We start from the raw sequence: 25,984 nt of genomic DNA, 5'->3' as shown, positions 1-25,984 counted from the left end.
TATACCTACTCATGGATGGTGCTATTCAGTGACTCAGAGCCTTTAAGGCATTAAAACAAGATAGTTGAATTTTTCAGTATAAAAAATTTTGATTTCAAATAGTATTTTACATGGTGTTTATTTGGGACTTCCTGTTCCGGTGACTGCTATGCCTTCCATTTCTGCTTTATGCATCACATTTGTACAGGTGTTTAGTAAAAAGCTCCCTATTAGAGACAGATATATGTTTTTACTTTTTTCCATTCTGAAAGTAGAAAATATAAGTAGAGGTTAGGTCTTAAACACTGACATATAAGTTATACACATTATGTAGTTAGTTTCTATTAGCACCTTTCCTGCATTTAGTCTACCAATTTGTGTAACATGGTTTTACACTAACTTCTTTACTGCTTCCTGAGAATTTGTTCCCCCGTTTCTGACCTTTGCCACTGTGTCCACTTTGCACATCCCACCTGGCACATGTATGTATCATAAAGACTTAAAAATGATATTTCAGTGCCTTTAAATGGGTTGACATTCAAGCTGATAAGGTAGATGTATTGAGGAAGTTACTGACTTTCAAACATAATTCATTTTTTTTGAATAATAATAATTTTGCCTCATCTTTGAGCCAGACTATTTTAACATGGATGCGTGCATTGTAAGATTAAATTCCAAAACAATCATATAGCTATGGTGGATATCCTGTACACATTATTTTTTTTTCATAGCAGCCTAACTAAATCTGAACAAAATCTGATTTACACACTTTTTAAAAACGTTTTATTTTCAGGAACAAAAACTATGCTATATTATTGTTATATACCCATTAGATGGAAAACCAGGGTTAGTCTTTTAAAAATATATATTTACTATAGTTTAGTAGGACTTGGTGTTGCTTAAAATCACTTAAAAAGCCTACCCCTCGACTTTTTAACAGGTATCATAAAACCCAACTACAACTATTTCGGCAGCCATAATAACAAGGATGGCTATGCATGGCTTTGTGATGGGTGCAGCTTTTAAAAGTGACCCAAATACATTACGTTGTCTTTAATTATAATCTGCTTTTCAATTTCTATGGAAAGATTCAGTAATATGTAATACGCCGTGCTATCGTCTTGCTACAATGTGCTTCACCAGCATATGTTTGCCCTCACTAGATTTCCCTGGTTCCAACTTCAAAAAGCCCCCTCACATTTGGTATGAAAAACACAATGTTGTAAAGGCTTTAATGAATAAAATATTGGAAGGGGGAGTTTGGTTTTTCCTTGACATTCATTTTTTAGATATCGACCAGTGGAACAAAGTGATAGAACAACTGGGAACACCATGTCCAGAATTCATGAAAAAACTTCAACCAACAGTACGAAATTATGTGGAAAATCGACCCAAATACGCAGGCCTCACATTCCCCAAACTTTTCCCAGATTCTCTATTTCCAGCAGATTCAGAGCATAATAAACTCAAAGGTAAGTCAAATATTATGTTATTAGAAGAATTTTTATTTATGAAAATGACAGTAAGTTTATGCAGATATGCTTTATTGTAAAACCTAATGATTTTGCCTTGTCTAAATTTCTTTTTATGCAACAAACAAGTAAATGAATCACAAACGTGAGCTCCTCATATTCCACCCATATACCACCCAAGTAGCTAGGTTTTATTCCATGAAAAAAACCATTGTGATGTTAAGGGCTCCTCAAAGGGCTAGTTCACTATCCTCAGACACTGATGCTGTTTGAATGCCAGACAATAATTCCTGGCAGGCAGCTATGCTGGGATTATACACTAAAATATGTATGCCAAGTCAGTGTACTTCACAGAGAAGACTGTGAACAAGTTTGTTTTATTGCAGTCTTTCGAGCATATATACCTTCCAATGACATCTAACACCAGGTGGTTTATTACTCCCTTTGATACAAGTGGTCCCTTCAGTGTACAACCCATGTTGTGGGGAACCTGTATCACAAGTTCTGGGCAGTAACACACCATTGCTTTTTGCACTATTATCATATACTGTATGAATTTTGGCATTGTATGCTTATTGTCATTAATACAAATGGATTTCCCACACATACCAACATTTTCTGCTGTGCTTATTGAGTGGACTGTCTATAGAAATTCAGGTATTAGGTTTAGGTTGCTATATCACATGGGGAATTTAAGTGTTACAGCTCTTCAAGTCATGCTACATAGACCAATGTTTTTCAACTAAGGTTCCTCTAGATATTGTTAGGAGCTTTGTGAATGAGATTTAGGGCTCTATTTATAAAACAGGGAATCTGACATTGCCTCAAACATTTCTTTGTGGGAATCTTCCAGGTGCATTTGTTTTAATGGCAGTAATTGATACCCACGAAGGAATGTTTGAAGGAATATCAGAGTCCTTGTTTTATGAATAGAGCCCCAAGATTTTCAAAGGAACTGGGGAAGTTGGTGGTAAAAAATTGCAGTATTCTAAAAAATCTCTGTAATATTTAAGGAAAACTTGATCAATGCATATATTACCATACCATATTTATTTGCTATTGTATGTTTTATTAGGGTCCCTAGTAGGGATAACTGCTAGGAAATTTTGTAGTGTAACTGCAATTCTTAAATCTCTTTTAGTAACCTTTAAACTGGGACTATATTAGTTTCAGATCAGATTAGATTTGGATTAAAGGATTTACTCAAATCATATTAGACATATTAGACATTACAGTCTTCAAAGTCATTAACGTTCAAGAGATGCAACTGTGCATATCTGTGTGCTTTATAAGTTTTGCTACAATCAATTCTTATCCTGATTCCCATTCACAGCTTCCATTGGTCACTGAATAATTTGTCAGAAATTGAGGTCCTAGTAACAGTGAGAATATGGGGTTCGAGCTCCTCAGACCCACCAATTAAAGTTGAGGGCTATCAATTATACATGCTGGTATTTGGACTTTGTAACTACATTCATCACTCATGAACACTTAAAAGTATTAATAAGACTAGTAATATTGGTTCATGTATTGTTGTCATATTTTAGTATCTCAAATTTTTTTTTTTTAGGAAAACAGTACAAAAAAACAACATGCTAGGACAGCAAACAGCAAACTTGAATGGATTTCTTCAAAGTGATTTGCTATTTGCTAACAAATGTTTTGAACCCTGGACCAGATCCATTCCAGGTTTGCTGAATCACCCAGCTTCACTGAGGTTTAATAAATCAGGCCCATATGAGTAAGATGACATACATATATAAACAATATCACACATTTAAACACAGATACATACATGCTATTTTACACTTACAAACACTCAAATACTAAACAGTAAGTTGCCCCCCCATTCGCCCTTAGAACCATCTTAATTCTTTGTGGTATGGATTCAACTTAGGGATGAAAACATTCCTCAGGGATTTTGGTTCAGATTGGCATGAGTACTATTTCAGTTGCTGCAAATTTGTGGCTGCACATTCACAATGTGAATCTATTATTCTACCACATTCCAGATTTCATTTATTCTGTATATATTTCATTTTTTATGCATAAATATACAAAATGTTACACTTTTTGCCACATATAAAAATGTTTCTGCATAGTAATACAACTGTTTTGTATGTGTCTGCAGTACAGTATCACAATACAGTACAGTAAGTCAGGTTAAAAAAAAATAAGTCCATCAAGTTCAACCACTAGGGAAGTTAATATACATTTTGCTGTCACTTTCATTTATACAGCCAGTCAAGCAAGAGACCTCTTATCAAAGATGCTTGTCATAGATCCAGCTAAGAGAATATCGGTTGATGAGGCACTACAGCACCCTTACATAAATGTATGGTATGATCCTGCAGAGGTGGAGGCGGTAAGACATTTTAATATAAAAGAAATAAAAATGTATTTAATATAATTTTTGAAAGAGGAAAATGTATAAGTTGTATTACGTTTATTCGTTATCATCTTTGCTTTAGAGTAGTAAAAGCACTAGTTGACTTTACATAATGGTAAAATAATATTGTTTTCTATAGTGAATAAGTGCTTCTTTAGGAACTGCAAAGACAGACTTGGCTAGACTCAAGACAATCATATACAATTGTTATTGTTTTGTTTCTAGGATTTATAATAGCATATTTGTAGAATATCAAAAAATGTAATCGAGGCTGTCTACTTTTTAGAAAGTGAATCAACGGAATCTTGGACATGGATTCTGTGAACATAGGAGTCTATTTATTAGGAGGTGAATATAACATTTGCCAATTATTCTCTGATGGAGAATTATTTAGTTCCATTTAAATCCAATGGACCTGGAATATATTCCATTCTCTTCATGTACTAGATTGTTAATGCTGCCAGTTCTTTGTAAAAAAATTCCTACAGAAAAAAAGTAAGGGGAATTTTTTTTGCTTCTGTGATTTTATCAGCAGTGAACTAAGTGGTTAGAAACATGTTATAGGAAGCTTTATATATCTTGTGCATTTATATCTAATGTTACTTTCCCCTTCTTCGTTCCTCCAAATAAAGATATATATTCTAAGATAAGCACCCTCTATTACACTTATATAACTCTTCAGTTTGATGACTCATTCAAGTTCCCATTGCCTGTAATCACACAGGAAAGACCTTTATTTCTCCCATGTAGAGTACAAAGCTTTCAAATTACAAAGTGGTGCTGAGGGAGATAAAGTATAGACCATATTGTCACAGCCTATGATCCTGTATTCAGAGGTTCTTTGCTTCCAAGCATCACCAGTTTTTCCAGAACTTAAAAATATAGCTATTAAGAGGTTTTACCATTGTTCTGTATAAACAGACATAAGTAATGCTAACCAAAAAGAAGAGCAGACAAATTTAAAGGTTTTTTTGTGAGGCTCACACTGATCCATCTATCATTTTCCTCATACAGCTACAAAGATTTGGAGTTGATATGTCCGCTCCCTTACAGATACAACTTATTTTTTTCATGGCCACATGATGTCTTATTAAAAAACAAAAAAAAAACAATCTAAATTCTGAATAGTTTAGAAAATACGCTTTGTTATAGCTTTTACAGAGTACAGGGCATGCTGCATAGATAATCCATACAGATTTAGGTTTTTTTTTATATAATATACTGTAGTAAAATGAAAGTATTTAAATAATAAACACTGAAAAAAAACATGTATAAAAAACCTAAAGTCCTAATTTATAATTATTGTAGAATTTCTATTCATAAAAATACTTTTATATTATGTCAGTATGCAACATTGTATAAATTTGGTACATTAAAATGTATTAACAATTAAATTGTTATTTTTCAATAATTTAAAACAATATATTCATGATCTTCTACTGTTTCTGTGACTAATATTAGTAGTATAAGTAATCATACAATTGGCATGGTAAGTAGCAGTAGCATTTAAACTATTTGACTTGTACTGAATCTTTTGAGCAATGGTTCCAAACTGTCTACAGACTCCTATTGCTGCTTTCAATGGTAATATAGCCAGACATTCAGTTGTTACAGAATGAAACATTAGAAATGACAGAGTGTATGGCTCCAGCTGAAGAGTTTGTTATACAAAATAGGAACTTAGTTTACTCTTCACATCTACTTTACCATAGAGGTCCATACAGGACCGGTCATCGCCGCATCAGAGGAAGCAGCCATCTTCGACACCAGTTCCATGTCGGACTTCTGAGAACGAAGCAATCCACTTTAACCAATGGATAATCACTGATGATGTAACTCCTGCGCATAATTTTTTTGATTTTAGCACTACCTTCTAGCCTGTACTGGACATAATGGGGCTGATTTTTAAAATCGCCAGTATATTAATGTAAGAATATTTACTTCAGTTAACCAACCTTATGAAAAGCAGATTCTTGTAAATGTAGAGATGCTTTTCATGCTTTGGATAGTTGAACTGAATATTCACACATCTCTTTGGTTTAAGATCCTTATCTTCTTTAGAAAATCAGCCCCAGTACGTCATCCTAAATGTAAAATCTGTATGTAAAGTGTACACTGCTTCTTTATGTTTTTCATATAGTATTATATTACATGTCAGAGTTTATGTTCCTTTAATCAGTAAACTACTAAATATTGTTTTATCCAGTTTTTTTCAAATCATGTAAACTGAACAGGAATAGTCATACTCCCTCTATTTTGCACTTTACAGCCCCCTCCTCAAATCTATGACAAGCAGCTGGATGAAAGAGAACACACAATTGAAGAATGGAAAGGTATTGTAATATCTATATGCTCCTATTGCACTCATAAAGGATTTTCACCGGTTAGTGAAGGCCATCAGACCATCATACATAGTTGGGTGTGTCAGTTTTCAGCTACCTTGAATATCCCTGGTGTCTTGTGGTTAAAAATCCCGCAATAGTAGCAGTATTTTACTAAATAGGATCTACTTCTATGGAGAGTATAAATATCCCCTCTGTTGATATACTTTACTCTCCCCTAGTGTCCTCTGCTCCACACTGCAGCCCATCACATTCATAAAGATATATTGTATTGCTGCAGTGCCCCCATACTACTTATTTTTATATCCCTTTCGATATAGTGTATAGAATTATATGTTTCATTATAATTATGTGTACATATTACACTATAGGTACAAAATATTTGGATATCTGAGCATCACACCTGGTAAGCACCATAAGATAAGTAGAAAAGGGGTTACAGTAGCGTTGTGTTGTTCTCCATGCCAATAGAATACTGTATGTTGTAATTTAGACTAGGGCAAAAAAAGTACATTTGCGATGAGAGTAGACACATGTGCAAATGATACTCATAGTTATTAATAAAAATTTGCTTTGTATATTAGCAGACATAATGCAGCCCGATAATTTAGTTGTAAAACTAGCTATTGGCTCTTTCTTAATTTTGTTCATTTATTTTGTAGAGCTCATCTATAAGGAAGTTATGAACTTTGAAGAAAAAACTAAAAATGGCGTAGTAAAAGGACAACCTTCTCCTTCAGGTACTCTTTGTAAATAGTCACATATTTCCAAATGTTTCAGCATTTACTATCTTAAGGCAAACCTGTAAAAACACATATCCTGAACTCCCCTGTCCCCTGTTTTAAGTACCATGTAGTGTTTATTCTTACATTCCTTAATCTGGGAGTCACTTATCTTCTAAAGTAACTGTCACTATTGCCCCAACAATATAACTGGCAATCACTAGCCACTATTAACAATATTGAACACATTTGTCCCAGTGTGACATTGTTGGAACTTAATTGGCTTAATGTATACCTTGCTTCTTCATGTATAGAATTACAAGGATTACAAGAATTACAAGAAGTTGAGGAGCAATGATAAAGAAAGGAGGATATTTAGATTGTGAATTCTTATTGTGACAGTTTGCCTGTTTATGTAGGTTTCAGTTCAAGCTAGTATATTAGTAAGGTTGATTTACTAAAGAGGATATGCATTTTTCAAGTTATTGCTCACTTTCCCTTGTAAATAAATTGAAGTTGTGTTTATGTTAATCGTCCAATCATATGCAAAGCATTTCTTTTTCTTTTGCAAATCATTGGGTGATAAAAGTGAATACAGATTATATTTATGGTGGATGACTATATACACAACTGGCTGGATATGTGTATTAAGTATCTACCTTGATAAGACAAAAAGTTAAAATATTTTAATACAGTTGAAATTCAAAAATACGGCCTTCAATAATCTGGATCCTTTTTTTTTACCGGCATAAATTTCGGAGCACATTTTCAAATTTACACTGTTTTCTTGAGGCACCGTTTATGTTTTGATGGTGCTGTACTCCACAATTAGCTGTTAAGTCTTGCTTTTCCTCCATAAAAAGAAGCTGTTCCTGCTGCTGAGGATTCTGTTACTGTCAGTCAAGATAATGATCATCCTGACAGCCCATCTGCTATTTAGCTTCTTTTCGAGGGTACGGTAATGATTAAGATTCAGAGACACTATTTTCCATAGTTGAACTAAAATTCTGTAAAACTGTTTTATTTATTTGGTGAACATTAAAATTTTATTTGCTTTTCCTTTAGTGTCATTTCATTTAGTGCTTTTTCATTTTAAAATATACAGCATATATAACCTTCAAGTATCCACAATTTTTGAAAATCTGGCACACCTCAGGTCCTGAGGTCGCCGGATTTTTGAACCTGTACTGTACCCTTTTTGTACTCAAACCTAACCTAAAGAATATTTATAAAAAATAAAAAGCAATATACATTGCATATTTTACATTATATTTCATGATGTATAACATTAAACATCAGGATAAAGCACAATGGGCCTAATTTATTGAAGCTTTCCAAAGCTGGAGAAGATACACTTTAATCGGTGAAGCTGGATAATCCAGCAAACCAGGAATGGATTTATTCAAAGTAATTTGATTCATTTACTATTTGCTAGCAAATGTTTTGAATCCTGGACCAGATCCATTCCAGGTTTGCTGGATCATCCAGCTTCACTGATGAGAGTGTATCCTCTACAGCCTTGGAGAGCTTTAATAAATCAGGCCCAATGAGTGTGAAAATGTATCTGTGTACTTGGTTTAGGAGGACACCTAATCTCTAGGTTCTGCACCATTGCAAATATCTCATCTGAAATGACTGTACAGCACTCAATATAATCATATATGCTACTTTTTCATAACAGGTGCTGGGAACACGGTGTGTACAGAGACACAGAACATCCATCATGCTCTCTCATTTGCTCTATTGAGCCAATGTCAGTCTGGAGAATTAGAGAAATATATTTTCACTAAATAAATGCAAACCTAGAAGAAACAAATGTGAAGCCCTATATACACCTACATCATACTAGACAGTCAATATTCATTATCCCTGGGGGCATATTTGTAAACATGAGTATAGGTTTTAACATGATTGTGCATTGCAAACCAGGAGAAAAAGATGTAGGATTAAAATAAAGATACAAAATTATATTTTTCTACAACCCCAAGAAAAAATTCTTCCATTTCCTTTTATTAAAAATAACGAAGTGTGCAATTTCAGAGTGAAGAAAATTTGGAAAATGTTGCAAAATATTTGATATGTCCTCCCTTGGGGTTTCTTGGTTTTCTGGACAGGCTCACAGTAAATGGGCAAGTTTTATATCTAAAGTGGACTGCTGTTACTGGACCAAGAAGGTGATTGGAGACAGCAGTCAAACATTAGTGTGTAAAGGAAGCTTGCAAACGTTTTATTATTTTACACAGGGAAGGGTCGTGCAAAAACAACATATTAAAGGTGGAGCTCCATTTTAAGGCAAGATAATGCTTAAATTAATTAGAGGGACTACTTTTATTTTCCTACATGTAAACCCCCCAAAAAAGTGAAATTAGCAGAAGACTTCTGTGAGCTTACTTTCTTTATTTGGCAGGTTAGTCTTTTGCAGGAGAACATGTTGCAAAATACTGGTACTTTTTAGCCCCAACACTGTCAATGGTGGAACAGTGGTGTCTACAATGGTAGAACAGTGGTGTCTACAATGGTAGATCAGTGGTGTCTACAATGGTAGACAGTGGTGTCTACAATGGTAGATCAGTGGTGTCTACAATGGTAGATCAGTGGTGTACCTGAGCTACTGGTACTTACTATGAACAACTCTTTAATTGGCTTGCTTCCATGATCTGGACAAATAGGTGAGCTTTTGCAGTAGTTCTATTGGATATGCTGATTTCCTCCTAATGCAGCCAAACAAAGGACAACACTTGGCAAACCTTCTTTTAAGGCCCATTGAAGCCTACATTCCCATACCAAATGTTGCAGCATCAGTATATGTCAGTTAACTTAAAAAAAACTCATATGGGTCATTTAGGGCATCTAATGTGAAATTTATCAAACATGCAGGTAAATTATCTACAAATTTTAAATACATGCACTAGGAATATAAACATGCAGTAATTTTTTTTTGGTTAATTTCACATTCACTGCTTCATTATTATACCTTTTGACCTTAAGAACACTGTTTTAATCAATACCCTGCTGAAGTTTTGTTTTAAAAAAGAATATCATTATTCTTTTTTGACCCTGTATTGCCCTTCAACAGCTGTAGACCGTTTGGATGGAATTCCTAAAAATGTAACCATACCAGCACAACAAAAACCTGTTCCTGTACCAATGATAGTAAGCAACTAGGTTATGATATGAAGTAAAAAAAACCCTCTGTAACTGTGTTTTATATAAATCAAATTTAGAATTTATTTGCTTACTTAGTCAATAGTTATATTCTGTGCTGAAGTATCTTTTAACCGCTACATATACAATATATATAAAATGGTGTGTTTTGGATCTAAAAATCGCTTGGAACCCCTAAATCTGCGGGTAAACTGTTTGTGTTTTTATTCCAAATGTGAAGTGCCTCATTTGTATGCGTTGTGGGACAGATCAGTCATTGGGGTGTATAGGCAGTGAAATCGGAGCCAGATTTACCTCCAAAAAAGAAAAGCTAAATGTCCTTGTCTTCCATTAGCCCCAGAATAAATGTTTTTTTTAAATGTTAATAAAAAAAGAATCGCTGAACATTCAAACCGTTGCCAAGGACATTTTAATTTATTGCTACCTGGCATTTTCTACAGCCACAGAGGCATGCAACCTTGAGCACCCAACATTTGTATAGGGTCCTTTTCATCCAGTTTGCAATACGTCCAAGGATTTCATTTTCCAAAGAGCAAAAAAACTTCTATGTAAAATACAAAGGCACGAATGTCAGCACAACTGAGAAGCCTAAACATAAGAAAATGTAAATTTTTGCACAGACTTGTCTTTTGTTCCTTGAATTTTTTTTTTGCACTTCAGTCTACATGCATTGCAAATAACTTGAGGAAAGCAGCAGCATTGTTCAGTCTAAGAGCTGTCTCCTACTCACTTAACTTGCAGGGTTTGTCTCTCCAGCAGACTCCCAATTATATTTCACACTACATTTATGTTTGGCCAGAGGAATTATGGCATGCTGTGTTTTATTTGTTTGGAGCTCTGTGTGGTATCTTATCCACTGTGTTCAGTGAATTACATTCTAGAGTTATTCATGCATACAAATATAACCAATTAAAACATGCTTTCATAATGACTTTAAAAAAAGCTTTACAGAATTATGTGTTTTTTCTATCCCATAAATAAGTAGTTTTTACCGATCTTTATGCTACTATAGCAAAAACAAAGATTTAGTCAGTGTTAAAATGTGTTTTTTCTCTTAGCACTTTGCTATATGGTAGGGTAAGCCTACTTTGTTGGAAATAAAGGGAATCTGACAATTTTCTAAAACTTCAGTGATCATTTTTCATTTTTTTGATGATCTGAATTAGATTGGTCCGATTTAAAATAATCAATTTAATTTTGGTCTGAAAACCACCTTGACACATTGAGAATTATATACAAGATGTATACAATGCTATGTTCAACTTTTTTAAATGTTTTTTTTTTCTTTAGGCTAGGGATTCTTCTTGAATATTTTATTTGATACTACCATGGGGAGTTTTAATATTCTATGATAATCATTTATTTCTGTTATGAAAACTGTTTTTGCTTTTAGCAGCAGTTGCTTTAGGTATTTTTTTTATATTATAAATAATATATTTTTTACAATAATAACTTTTTTATTGTCATAGGTTAAATATAAGATGTTTGTATGACTTTATTTCTGGGTAATGGCAGCTTTTAGAAAACTGGTTTAAATCTGTATAGATACCATGCTTCTTATAGATACCATATGTTTTGCATATTAAAAGTAAGTACGTAACAAACACATGTCTCCTGTTTCCAATGGAAAAGGTTTGTTACACATTTTACATAAGGACACATCACCATCTACTAAAGTGACCCAAGTAAAAATAGAAAAACATTTTTCTAATGCCTTTTTGAGGGCAAAAAGAAGTGTATACGGTACCTTTGGTATTTTAATCATTTTACTTCCAATAAAAATGCCTGTTTCACACAAGAATCTTTATTTTCAGTTAAATACCATACATACTTTAGTAGTGAAATTAAGAAAGTACTAAAACACAGTCCAGCCTTGAAGGGTGAATTATGAGAATAATGCCAAATTCTGTAACTTTTGCATATAATGATCTGTGAAATATAAAATTAACTTCTTTTCAAATCTTAACCAGAATGACTTAAATATATTTGCATGTGCATACTTATTATTTTTTACATTTTCTAAATTCTAGTCCTAAATATATACCACCGGATAAAGCTATACTTTTATTACATTTTTTATTCCATTGAAACCAAAGTGATGTATCTGACATTTTATTGTACAATTGTTGTTGTACAAATATATTATAAGCTTTGAGGCAAGGTTATCATTTCCCATCATTTTTTTGTAACATAAGTTTTATAGGTAAAATAAATCTTATTTTCTATTGCACACTTAAACCTATATTTACTTAAAACCAGTCTAGTCTTTGTTCTGTTTAGGAGCAGCATAGCAATACACCAGTTTTACAGAATTTGTTTCTGCTAGCGTCCGTGAATATATGAAAATGTACTGTATATATATCTTTATCTAGTTTTTATCTGCATACTTAAAGTGTATATAAAACAGAATTTCTTTTTTGCTTCCTGTTAAATAGAATTTGGGTTGGGGTCATGCTGTCTGCCAGTACTAAACTGAAATATCATGTAATGCTATCATGCCCAGTTTTTTTCTGTGAACTACTAAACGTCCCCCTACCCCTATAATATGTCCCCTACTCAACATCCCCCTACCCCTATAATATGTCCCCTACCCAACGTCCCCCTACCCCTATAATATGTCCCCTACTCAACGTCCCCCTACCCCTATAATATGTCCCCTACTCAACGTCCCCCTACCCCTATAATATCTACCCCTATAATATGTCCCCTACTCAACGTCCCCCTACCCCTATAATATGTCCCCTACTCAACGTCCCCCTACCCCTATAATATGTCCCCTACTAAACGTCCCCCTAGCCCTATAATATGTCCCCTACTAAACGTCCTCCTAGCCCTAAAATATGTCCCCTACTAAACGTCCCCCTTACCCCATAATATGTCCCCTACTAAACGTCCCCCTAGCCCTATAATATGTCCCCTACTAAACGTCCCCCTAGCCCTATAATATGTCCCCTACTAAACGTCCCCCTAGCCCTATAATATGTCCCATACTAAATGTCCCCCTACCCCTATATTAGTGCTAATATGCTTCCTGTCCTAGTATGGCAAAGCTTCTTTTCCATGAATACAGTTGGATGAGTGAGCTTTGTCATCCTAAGAAAATAAATTGATTTTCATTACATTTATTACATAAATTCCATCACATTTGTTGTTTATGTGTAAATGAGTACAATTTTACTAAGCATATTTAAAAGCTTTCAGATTTAAATGAGAGCAAAAGTGATTATGGGTCTGAGAAGTAGTAGTGCAATGATGTCACAGGGAAGCAGGTAGTCCCATATAATAATCCCCATAGGATGTCCCATTTAACCAGAGGATCCCCATACCAGTTTACTGAGTGGATTAGTTTGCTGGTTGACTAAATAGCACTATACAGTAAAAATATGTTCATTGCAGTTGATTTTTGGCAGATGTTGGCCTAGTTTCCGTATATGCCATGATATACAAGAAACAAGTGGTTGTTAGCCACACATGTTGACTATTGTGATGACTTTAACATTGATGATATTTGGCGTAAATTTACTAAGGTTCATTTGCTTTGCCGTTCATTTTCTTAGCACAGGTGCAGCAGTGAACAGCAGCGAGAGCCTCCCTCCGTCCTCATCTGTCAACGATATCTCCTCCATGTCCACTGACCAGACACTGGCATCCGACACAGACAGCAGCTTGGAAGCTTCTGCGGGACCCCTTGGTTGTTGCAGGTGACTAGCCGCCTGCCTGAGAAACCCCACCTTCTTTCGACGATGATGCGATTGGGAATTATTCAGTTTATCTGTATATTTGCAAGAAAAGGAAAGAAAGGAAGTAGAAATGTCAGATATTTCCCTTCTAACCTGCTTCTCCTAAAGAGTTATGTCATGCAGCTAAGCTCAAATGTATATTTAACTTATAGTTGCTCTGCTTTGGTCTTCTGGTTATGCTTACTACAAGAAACAAATGGGTTATTTCACAAACAAGCAAACAAACAAAAAATTCTCTTAGCATACATTGTAATGGCTGTGAAACCAGCAAGCTCCAATTACCTTTTCTTATTACGACATGACAAAAATGTGCAGTCGCCATTCAAACGTGTGCGTGTCCATATGAACGTATGCGTGTACTGTACGTACTTTTATTTCATCAGAATCGTTTAAATATCTGTTCAAGAGCCTTCCATCTTTCCAGTAGATGGATGTAGATAATTTCACACTTGTACATCAGATGTACTGTATACATGCAAGCATATATGTAATATTATAAAAAGCAACACAACTGTACAGTAGTTATTACATAGAGCAGTATATATAGTAATAAAGGGCCTGTTTTGTGTTAGCTACAGAAATTATTGCTGTAATATAATGCTTAGTATGTAAGATGTTCAATTCATACATTTGTCAGATTGTGATAAACAAACAGAACCTTTGTATCATATGTCAAAAATGCATCTTTAGCAGAAAAGAGCATGAAGACTCAAAGTACAGTAGACAGAATAACACGGATCATACAGAAACACAGACACTCCTCACACTCCAAATAGCAATTTATTTTTTTACATGCACAATATTTTTTATTTCAGATCAGATGTGCTGAATGAAAGCGGTGGTTAAAGTAAAAAGGTCTTGTATACAGCTGTAAATTTTAGTTTTTGGAGAAATGTTTTCTTTATCAGGTTCAGGAATAAGAAGGATGTAGGTTTTGCAGTAAACTCCCAAACAGCATGGCAATTATTGCTATGCCATTTGGAATATTTTTTTGCATAAGGTATGGCAGCTGCTTTACCATTATTGATAGTGGCACACAAAGTTGTTCTATTATTATAGATATGTAAGCCTTAATTCACTAAGCTTTCACACAAGAATAAGGATCTTCATTTTAGCCACTTGACTATCATATTTCTTTCTCATTGGGCTCAGATGAAAATAACTGTAAAATTCCTTGTCCTGCTGTGTTAGTTTTGTGAATTGAGCCTGCAGTCTGAATTAATTTTATTTCCATTTTTACATTAAAGGGGATTTCCATTTTTTATGTTGCTTCCCACACCTTCCTGTTTCCATAAACTGTATGGAACTATTAAACCATAATTTTAGAATTTCTGTGACATATGCTGGTGTAATCTACTACTGTGACCCTTCCAACCAAAGTCATGCTCCTTGGCTTAGTGTGCCTGCCAGAGATAAGTCTAAAGCCTTTTACAGATGGTCAATGATTGTTGCTGGATACACTTTTTAGTGATCTTTACCAGCAACAATAAGAACAATCTAGCAATGTGCATAAAGTACTGTTTATTTTGTATGGAATGGAAAAAAGAGAATAAATCCTCCATATATCCACATATTTACCCTTTCCATAGCAAACAACAGCCATCATTAGGAGGTTTTTGTAAATCCAAAATAATGTAAAGCAGACTCTAGTTGTTGATGATGAAAAAAGGGTACTGGGTGGCTAAATGAAAAAAATGGACATGCCCTTTAAGAATTTATTTAGAATAAATGAGAAAGAAACAGGTTTGGATAACTGGTATGAATAATATTGTATAATTCTTGGTTGCAGACGAAAAGTTACTACTTTAAATTATGCATCAGGGACAAAATGTATCATTGTATTTTATGTTTTAATCCTCAGGAGAATTATACTTTGAAGTCTTATCTTGTTTATGGACTTAACGTGTTTGTTAGATGTTGGCATTTTGTGGACCTGCTTCTGAAAAATAAAAATCAATCACTCAAAGGTATTTTAGAGACAATAAATGTTTCACTAGACTTTTACAAAAATAATGATCACAGAACTACTAATTAAAGCGCCAAAAGGCCTTGTAAGTATGAGTTCAGGTATTAGTTCCTCAGGGTCATTGCAGCAATCAGCAATGAACTAAAGAACAATCAAAATGCCTGATAACAGAACTCGGAAAACAGTGAGTTTTTATTTGTCTGGCTATTTCCCAGGCTGCTTTATTACAGCTAAGGATAACAATCAAAGAATTCTTCCCACTAAAGCTATGTACACACGTCCAATGGTTCATGCCCGATAATCGGCTCAGGGCCGATATCGGATGAGAATCTGGCGTGTGTACAGCGCCATCGTCCAAACGACCGTCCTGGCGGATCCACGGACGATGGACGACGAACAATCCTAGTACAAGGGAAGGGGGAGAGTGCCCAGCGGGGTGCTGCTTCATCGTTCTCCCCCTCCCCTCTGCATAGAGTGAATGGTGCAGTATGTACAGCACTCGTTCTTGCATCGTGTAGTGCTTAGTCATTGGAATGGATCGTAAAAGATTGCACCTGTGTATGCAGCTTTAGTGGATAGTTTGTGAAGATATATAGGAAAGACACACTGAGCATTCTTCCCAAGGTTGTTAGACGATTGAAATTGCTTTTTATTTTATCTAAACCCAAAAACAAAACAAAAATGTAATATATTGCAGCTTACTAGTTTTTGATGTGGTGGCTGCATTCATTTACTTTTTTCATATTTACATATTCACTTGAATTATTGTCGAATTATTGTCATCTGAGATATCAAACTAAGGCAGGGGTGCTATTATAAACTATAATTATAAAAATGATAAGCCAACAGTTACCATGTTCTGAAAAAGTTTTTGTTCTTAATATGTTAGAAAATCACCCGTTTATTGAGGTTCTAGTTTACTAAGGCGGCAATAGATTTTAAATCGTATTGATGGAAATCATATTCACAGGCAATATTCCAGACGGTACAAATTACCAAGATAGTAAACTAATGAAAGTTTGTGAAGTAATGATACATTATATATTTTTGTGTCATGAGTCCCCAATAAAAATTCAGGCATTAAACCATGCTGACTCATGTTTTAATCTTCATCCCAACACTGAGCTATAATCTGAGTTTTGTTTGTTTTTTTGTTTTTTTAATACCTTTTTTCTACCAGTTCTAAAATGTGATGAGTCTATATAATGGATTCATTAATAACAAATATTCTATTTGACTGACTATCTAGGAAAACACATTTTTCATTCCATGTCTTTTCACGCATTTTCTTGTTGTATAGTATACATACATACAGTAAAATAAAACAATTGTAAAAGGTAATTCAGGAAGCATACTTTTAGGCACTGGTCTTTGAGACCACACTTTTACATGGAAAACATTGATGATTGGTATGAATGTGTCTGGCAGGGGGTCTTGCATTCTCTTTTGAGCTGACATACCTCACACACAGTTTTTTATTAGTTAAATAGAAATGTGCAAAGTGCAGTAACTAATTATTGTTCCAAGACCTCTAATCTTGATATGAGATATTACAATTGTGATGTGATTATTTGCCAACAAGTAGATAACTGTGTTGAGAAACTGAATCTTGTTGTCTTATGGTTGTGGAAAGTACAGTATCAGCCATATGAGCGTAAGCATCTATGTCGTCATAATAAATATTGTGAACAATGTTCAGGCTTAATGTTTATCCTTCTTTTTAGCCAATAACTTGATATGCATTAAGTGTGACAACTATGATTTAGCATACATATAGCAAAAAAAGCTAGTCTGACAGGGGCAGTAAAGTGCCATTTGTGACATGCCTTAAAGGATGAGTTACACCAGTGGATAAAGTAGAACCTCTGATGAGTTATAAACACAACTCAGAATGTATTATTATGTTAATTTTATTTTTTGTTTATTTTTTGTTTTAGGAAAGTGGTAACCAAAGAAAATAGCCTTATAATTTCAACTGTGCCTTTGAGGCAACATAGATGTCCATACACGGTTTTATTTTTTAATTTTAGCCTTTGTAATGTTTTATGTTGTTCCAAGGGTGAGGTAGATATTTAGCAAGCATGTCCTTTACAATAGCAGCAAAGGTTTCCTTTTGGAAATTATGTTTTATTTTGAAACTAACAGTTACAAACAAAACAGACCATATATTTGGGTCTTTAAAGACATTTACACAATGTGATTAAAAGTAAACAAGTAAAAAAAGCATTCTAGTTAGATTACCATTTGAATATGAATATAGTATGACAGATTACAAAAGGCAATATTATCTAGCAATTATTTCACTATTCATTTTCCAATTCATAATACAGCATTAAAATAGCTAGCCCTAGTTGTTCTCTACGTGTTTCACAAAATTCTCTGCTTCATCGGGAGTAGGAGGACAGGCCAGTAAGGTAGGAATTGAATCTAATGGGAAACATTGTTAAATCAATTTTAAACAATTTCCAAAGATCTAATAAACTTATATAATAAAGTATTTGCTGGCCAAATCAGCATGATTTCCCCATATCCAGCGTAGATCAAAAAGAGCACCAACATTTTAAAAGAAGGGAGGGATGGCAGAATATCGCACCTTTAAACAAAACCATAAACAATAACATATAACTTTGCATATAGTTTACATTTCGAATATCATTCTATCATACTTTAAATGGATTTAAATCATTGTATCAAAAGATTTAACATATATATGAGAAAAAAATGCTACTGCCAAAATGAAATGGGTACATATACAAACAGTTGTTATTTCATAATCATTTGAGAAGTCATACTCCAAAACCACAATATGAAGTTTTACCTAATCCAAGTTTGAACCAGTTTTGGTGGAGCCCCCTGCTCCCCAGTTCACACCTCCCCCTTTATGTTCATATGACAGGTAATAAGCACCTGCCACAAGTGAAAACTCTTTGATTTATTGTATTGCAAATTGAACATTTACTGCTTTATTTACACTGTATTAATTAGTGTACTAATTCTTGCTGTATTACACTGTATTAACTGGGTGTACTAATTCTCACATCTCTTTCAGTTTTTGTTGTATCCTATATCATTCTCCTACACTCCTCAGTGAAATAACACATTTTGGTTCTGTGATAATATGCAGCACAATGGGACTTGTGGCCAGTAATCATTATTTACATTTAGCATCTCACCATTTACTGATCATTTTTATTGTTCATATCATTGTATCACACATAGTTGTATTTATGGTAACTTTGCATGGATACTAATTACAATTTACAAAATATAATAGCAACCTCTCTGTATACATGGAGAAAAAAAACGTTTAATATTAAGCATTGTATCATGTAAAAAAAGCCTCTTTTTAATGTTAAAATTAAACAGCTTACATTTGTGCTTAATTTATTGGTATCCTATTGATTATGTATTTTGTTTGCATTTATTTATTTAAGAAAATATGTTATACCAGTATTAATCCAGTCCTCAGGTACCTGACAATTCCTTCCAAGCTATTTTAAGCTCAGAAATCAGATCAGGTGTAATTAGTTTTTTTGGACGCTAAAATCTCTGTCCTGCCTGTCTACAAATCAAAACTGCAGATAAACAGATAATTCATGACATAAAATCTAATTTACTTTTATCAAGTTCACTTCTAGTCTAGTTTACTTTTATACAAAGAAGGTTATGCAGGGACAGAAAAAAAGCATCTCAGCCTATTGGATTTAGAAGCACTTCAGAAGTTATAATTTATTTTATTTACAGTAAAAAAAGGCCAAAATTTCAATGCCAATGCTTGGGTATACATACAGGACAAGTCGGATTTTTAGTAATATACAAATTGCTGCAACCAGTAAAAAATAATACCAACAATTCATAGTGCCAAGGACATATGTTTATCACTGGGGCTTGTGGGCACAAAACGTTTGATGTTGAAGTCAAATCCCTCTGCTAGTATAAACTCCTTACTAGGAAAATGGGTGAATATGCCTATATGAGATTATTTCAGCTGATGATTCGAAATATATATATATATATATATATAATGTTTGCTTTACAAACAAAATGCCCTTTTTGCCTATTCTGCTCAGGCCTAGGGACAGGCCTACAGTGCATAACAATAAATATAGTCTAGTGGGTTACCGTGATGCCTGGATTGCAATTACTAAAACCCACACATTCATCCCTTTTTACATTTCTTCCCCCCAGGCATAGTTAACTGTTGAATTAAAGCTGGAAAGGAAATGTGGAAATGTTCACATGACAATAGGCAAAGGTGGCTAAATTTCTACTTGTTAGCTCAATTATGTATCAGGCGCGCTCTGCCCCTTCGGTTTCCCTTTTATCTGGATGTGATATTGGTTGTGATCAGTTCTTTTATCATCAGTCTTTTCTTCATAATAAAGAACAATTATAGAAGCAGTGACAAAATTGAATCTATTTATATTCATGTATTTACTTTATAATCACAGCAGACCAGAATCATTTAAATTTATGTGACAGGTACAGACTCATTTATGTGAGAGCTGGAAATGTAACTACTACGTAACATGTCCAGGTAATGATGTGTGTATATATATATATATATATATATATATATATATATAATACAATAAAGAAGCCAACAAATTATTGTTAGAAATTTGTCCAAACTGTTTGTTACCACCCTACCACATGCTTCTTGTTTTGCAATTTACAACTTATTAGCATCAAACTATTATGATTGCTTATTAACGACTTGTTAGTAAAATTCACGGATGGTCTCAAAAGTAAAGCTAGTAAAGAGTAATGTCCAGACAAGGTGCTGTAGCAAACCTTCTTAGCAGCTCCCAAACAGAGCACTGATGGAACCTCCAAAGATTCTTTGAAATAGCCAACATCTATCAAGTGACAGTTCTCAGGCCTGGGAAAGGACTGCTTATTTACCAAGCACTGTCTTTATGGGAGGTAGTGTGCCCCCTCTCTCCATACCTACTACTAGGTCTTTAGGGGTTTCGGCAGGGACAGTTAAGAAGATAAAAGTATACTGCATTGCCTTACTGTGTTAATCTATCACTGGCTATACATGGGATAAACGTTTACTAATATAAGAGGTAAAAGGTGCATGTTCTAGCATGTCAAAGTTATCTATTTTTCCTACTTAACAAGAAGTGAAGAAAGGTAAATATATATCTAGTAGACACAGGGTCCAAGCATAATAGCCAATGTGCATCCTTAAAAGTTGTCAGTGGCAGCCAACCAACCAACAAGGTCTAAGGGGCTATGAGGGCAGGCTAAAAACTGTATTTTACTAAAATATGCAATTTTCCCACTCTTTTACCATGGCACACACAAAATTTACACATCAGAAGAAAATGCATGCACATTTCTTAAAATTTTCCAGTTTGGTGGAAATGATTTGCATAGCAGACAAAACAAGCGTTTTACTGCTATAACAAAACATATTTTTGAATGGCAAGTGATCTTGATGTAGGAAAAAAAAAACTTTCAAATCTTTCATAATATGTTGGTCACAGTAGACAAGAATATTTTCAGATGCTTCTGAGTGTGTTCTGGTGCTATAAAATATTTACTGGACAATAAGAAATATTCTGGTAAATATATTTTCTGAGCTGTTTGTGTTTTACTCTGTTGAATTCTATAAATGTTCACAAAATCCTGAGCCAGCACCAGTAATGTGAAGGCAATACCTGAAATTACAAATGACCTCTATATTATGAGGGTATTTTTGTGATTTTTCTACTTGAGGAGGATTATAATGAAGGGGGTGCCATTTATTATGTTGTGATGTACAGCCAGAATACCATGACTAATGTTTTCATCCTCTTAGTTGTCAAAATTTGTGGTATTTCTGCTTTAACTTTAAATGGCAATATACATGACATTTGCTAAAGAATTAGTGTGTTATCCTGTACAGAGAATCTGTTCTCATTTTAAAATCAGAATCTGTAATCACATTACATTCCGGTATGTCTCAGGTGGAAGCTGCTATTTTTCAGCCATGGGCAATGAATCAATGAGACATGTGCTTAGCTTCATGGTGCATGAAACAGCTACCTTAGAATTAATATGTGGTCTACAGATGGAAAGGATTGGTGCAATGAGATGCTTGATCAAATTATTCACTTGAAAAAAAAAGAGGCTCGCTCAGTAACTAACTGCAAACTTTGTTTAGAAGTATATAAATTAAGAAAACAAAATAGGAGAAACCATCACTGGCAATGTATGTAGTCCACAATTACCATCACCACCATTCTGACACCACTGTATGTCTTTCACAATTGGTTGGTCAGGCCACCAAACCACCACCTCAATGGTGTTAAAATATATCGGTATTCCATACCTCTTGTACTGCAAGAGATAGTTAAAGTGGATGTGGTGGCGAAATGTTGATGTTAATGGCTATTAAGTTGCTTTATTCTCCCTATAAAAGTGCAAAGATATCTGCTTTTTTTATCTTGGCACAAGTGTTTTTTTAGGAGGGACTCCCATCTTTAAGCATCAGTGAAAGGCATATAGAGATGGGCATCTGCCTGGTTACAATCCCATAAGTCAAGTGATGAAGGACATTCAGGTTAGTATCCCAGATGGTGGAGGGACTGGTCCTTGTTACCAAGTTGATTATGCTGATAACTTTGGAGGTGGTGTATGGTTAGTTTTCTTAAATTTCCACAACGAAAGTGGAAAGCAAAAGAAAAAAAATGCATTACATCAGTAACACAATGGGTGATACCTTTGCCAGACTCAGACTGGCTGTTTTCAGGTCCAGTTCTGAACTTAGTAGATTGATTTTCATTTATTTATTGTACAGCACTGCGTAATATGTTGGCACTATATAAATCCTGTTTATTATTATTTAGATAGAATTTAATACCAATAAAGGATTCTGCTTACTTAGCCTTTAAGCACTATAAAATGTTGCACCTGGGATAATCTGAAATGTCTCATTTCTATATGTTTGCAATAATGCATCTATGGTTTGAAGTGTTCAGGTCACAGTAGTAGATACCAGCAACACAACTTCCCTTATGACAATTGTACTGAAAGAAATTTCAAAAGATCACTAACTAGCTATGAAGAGTATGCTGTACATCTGCTGCATCATACTAAGCTTTGGCGTAAAACACTATCAATACTTTGAAGCTATCAGGACCTTCTGCCAGTACACTTGATGAATAGGTCTGGGGCATGGCTCTAGCAACTGCATAGTATCCTCAAGTAGACAATGCAGGTTATTCGCAGTGCCTACTGTATGTATTCTCTAATAAAACATATCTTGTGGCGGAACATAATTGTTCAGGGGGGGTTCAAACTGCTGACTTGGTGTAATTATATTTGTGATAATATTAGCAAATGGTCTTTATTTTGTACTGTTTGTGGATCATTTTATTCTGGTTTGAGAATGAGATTTGTGCCGATCCTCTCCAAAAAATGCATTGTATCAAACTGACTTTTCTTTTTTTTAGTTTTAGTAGTTTCAAACAATGATACTTTTTACAGCAAAGATTCATTTCAATATTTAGCTAAAGGTGCAAGGTGCAGCACACATAACAACTGACCTTTCTTTTTTTTGTAATAAAAAAAGTAAATAAAACTCAAAAAGGCACGCGATATTTTAAAATTACTGTATATGAATAAAACTATATGTATGTGATTGAAAATAAAAGAAAATGTTTGAACTGAAAACGTGTTACTGTTTTTTGTTGTAAAACTTCATTATATAGATGTTTCTAATAAAATGCATTTCAATAAACATTTAAACTTTGGAAGCAGCCAAATGAATAGCTCATAGTTTATTTGCAGTACAAGCACTGCAGGATTAAAGTATTTAAAGCCACGTCCAGGTAATTTCTTTGGTCATATTATGTTTTCCAATAAAACACATATGATTTATACATTTTATGTGGATATTCAGTTTTAAATGGACTTTAAATAAAGGACAAATATAAGATCCTTAACTTTGTGCTTAGGGCAATAGTCACAAATAGAGAGGGTGATACCTAGCTAATCACCTGTATGTTACCTTTGCTGCATAGTTTGGTGTGCATGTATGCTGAATATGCTGAATACTGCCATCAGTTTTGTTATTACCCTAAATAGTTACCCAAGTGCAATAGCATGTGGAATGTGTTAACCACATAAAACAACAGAATGGAGTTGCTAATCATAACCACTGACAAATTGTAGATATGTACAATATGCTTAGAAGCAGGCATACATTGCTATACATTGCTTTGGCATTGACCAGACCAGGCCTGTTTTGCCATGAGGTGGATCTGCCAATCATTTCTGTAAAGTGAATGTACTGTGTCCATTTTATGAGCTTTAAAATAGCACAAAGCTCCCAAATATCCCTCAAATAAAGGAAATTTCCCTCTTTTGGAAACAAAAGGTCAAAAAAGCTGAGCTTTGCATGCAAGGATATCCTACATTCCCAGCTCCCCCTGCCAGTGCCGGGATTGAATTAATTCCCATACATGATCAATTTCATTGATCACTATGAATTGCGTTGTGTATATAAATACAATGTGCTGGGAAATTAATCTTTATACAAACACGCATCACAAGCACAATACAAATGTTTGGTATAGTTATAAATAAAACCTTTATTTTATTAACAATATCGGATGTACATGTCATACAGATTGAAGATCTCCATAAACACAATCATTTGCTTGTCTTTGCATGATATAATCTATTGTACAAATCTTTAAGGTGTTTATAGTATAGTGCAATGGGAAGAATTTAGCTTTTTTTAAAAAAAAAAAAAAAAAAATACAAATAGATATGATTTAAAACTTAAGATAAACTTTTCCATAGATGAAAGTATCCTTTTCCGGCAAACTTTACCTCAACCCAAAAAACGTCCTATAACTAATCACAGTAAGGTGTGGTGTGTCCATGAGTTGGGAAGTATAGTTTGGATATATTTTCCTATTTTAATTCAGCAAAAACATTATTAGTAATGTGCAATGCAAGAAGGGGTTGGTAGCACCTTTTTAGGTGCTACAATCCATTAATAAATAGTAAAACTGGTAAATGCATCCTATTTACTTTAAAGAGGTGAGAAAGGAACTGAACACTGCAAGCTATGTTAAAAAGGACTGCATCAGCTATGGTTCCCCTGAAGTTAATCTTTCCCATTAAAGAGTTCATGAAAAAGAACATCATCAAATCTCTTGAGGCAGCAGAACCTTAGATCTCAATTTGCAGGCTTAAAGGCTGTAAGTGAAGGGGTACCAAGGCACGGTCACATACTATGAAATGCTCTGCAATTTCTTAGGAGGAATCAAAAAAAATGTACAATTTACAGTACTGTCTGGATATAATTAGGGGCCTACTTTTAAAAAGGTGATCTAGAGGATTACTAGAAAAGTCCCTTTATGTTTTCCTAAATAGTTGCATCTTTCACATTGCCCCATTAGGAAAAGCTGGGAAGATCCTCCTTTCTACAAATATTTGGCATTTCCTAAGTAACCTAGTAATCCTAACATATGCTGGAACGTTTTCTACTATCCATCATGTTTAAAAAGTGGTGATCAGACCGGGTTGCCGTTTTATTATGCCCTATGGAGATCGTTACTTTAATACTTACAGTTCCCATAGGAAAGACTGGAGATCAGTATTATTTGAAATATACATTTTAATGATCACCTTTGCCATGATTTTAAAAGTAATGTATTCACAAGCAGTGAAAGATGTGCTTGCATACTCTACATACTCCACCTACGGCAGCCAGGTACACCTTTCAAGTGAATAGAGTGTCTAAATGCCACTTTAGTGCTAATACAATAGTGCTATATGCCAATTTTGACAGGAAACAAAACCTGTTAAGAATTTTAAATATATGTGCTTATAAATTTCCAATTCCAGTTATGTTGTCAAAAATGAAGAGCACAAATAACATTTCTAATTTTTTCTTTGACATAGAAAATGTTTACTGTGTACATGTGTTTTAGCACATTTTATGTCTAAAGAGTGATGTTACAATAATGTTCACTTCAACTAATCAGATTAAACTTTAATGAGTTAAGAAAATGGATTTAAGGTAATCTCCTAGATTGTGAACTATTCAGGACCTCTCCTCCTGTGTCACTGTCTGTATTCGTCTGTCATTGGCAACCCCTATTTAATGTACAGCGTCCAGTTTAATAATAATACTAAGAATATTATTAGTTGGGTAATGTCCATGCTTTTTCTTCGTACTGCTTTACTTTTTTAAACATTTGC

General features: G+C 34.2%; 1 protein-coding gene across 8 annotated transcripts in view; it reads left to right on the top strand.

The window, feature by feature from the left end:
• The window catches only part of MAPK10 (mitogen-activated protein kinase 10), a 126,225-nt gene extending 102,785 nt beyond the window's left edge, over window positions 1-23,440 (top strand). For 4 of the 8 annotated variants that reach the window (XM_072405463.1, XM_072405468.1, XM_072405469.1 and 1 more), the window contains 6 exons: window positions 1,269-1,451; window positions 3,692-3,816; window positions 5,553-5,672; window positions 6,110-6,173; window positions 6,845-6,922; window positions 13,632-23,440. In XM_072405463.1, coding sequence (XP_072261564.1) covers window positions 1,269-1,451; window positions 3,692-3,816; window positions 5,553-5,672; window positions 6,110-6,173; window positions 6,845-6,922; window positions 13,632-13,774 — 713 coding nt within the window. In that variant the 3' untranslated portion in view covers window positions 13,775-23,440. Of the gene's footprint in view, window positions 1-1,268; window positions 1,452-3,691; window positions 3,817-5,552; window positions 5,673-6,109; window positions 6,174-6,844; window positions 6,923-8,585; window positions 12,725-13,626 lie in introns of those variants that run through there. The other 4 variants (XM_072405466.1, XM_072405465.1, XM_072405467.1 and 1 more) reach the window with 3 other exon arrangements.
• The last annotated feature ends 2,544 nt before the right edge of the window (window positions 23,441-25,984 follow it).

Source organism: Pyxicephalus adspersus, chromosome 3 (genome assembly GCF_032062135.1).
Source record: "Pyxicephalus adspersus chromosome 3, UCB_Pads_2.0, whole genome shotgun sequence".
Lineage (NCBI taxonomy): Eukaryota > Metazoa > Chordata > Amphibia > Anura > Pyxicephalidae > Pyxicephalus > Pyxicephalus adspersus.
Note: the sequence above shows the minus strand (reverse complement) of the source record. Positions and strands in the feature narration are given on the sequence as shown.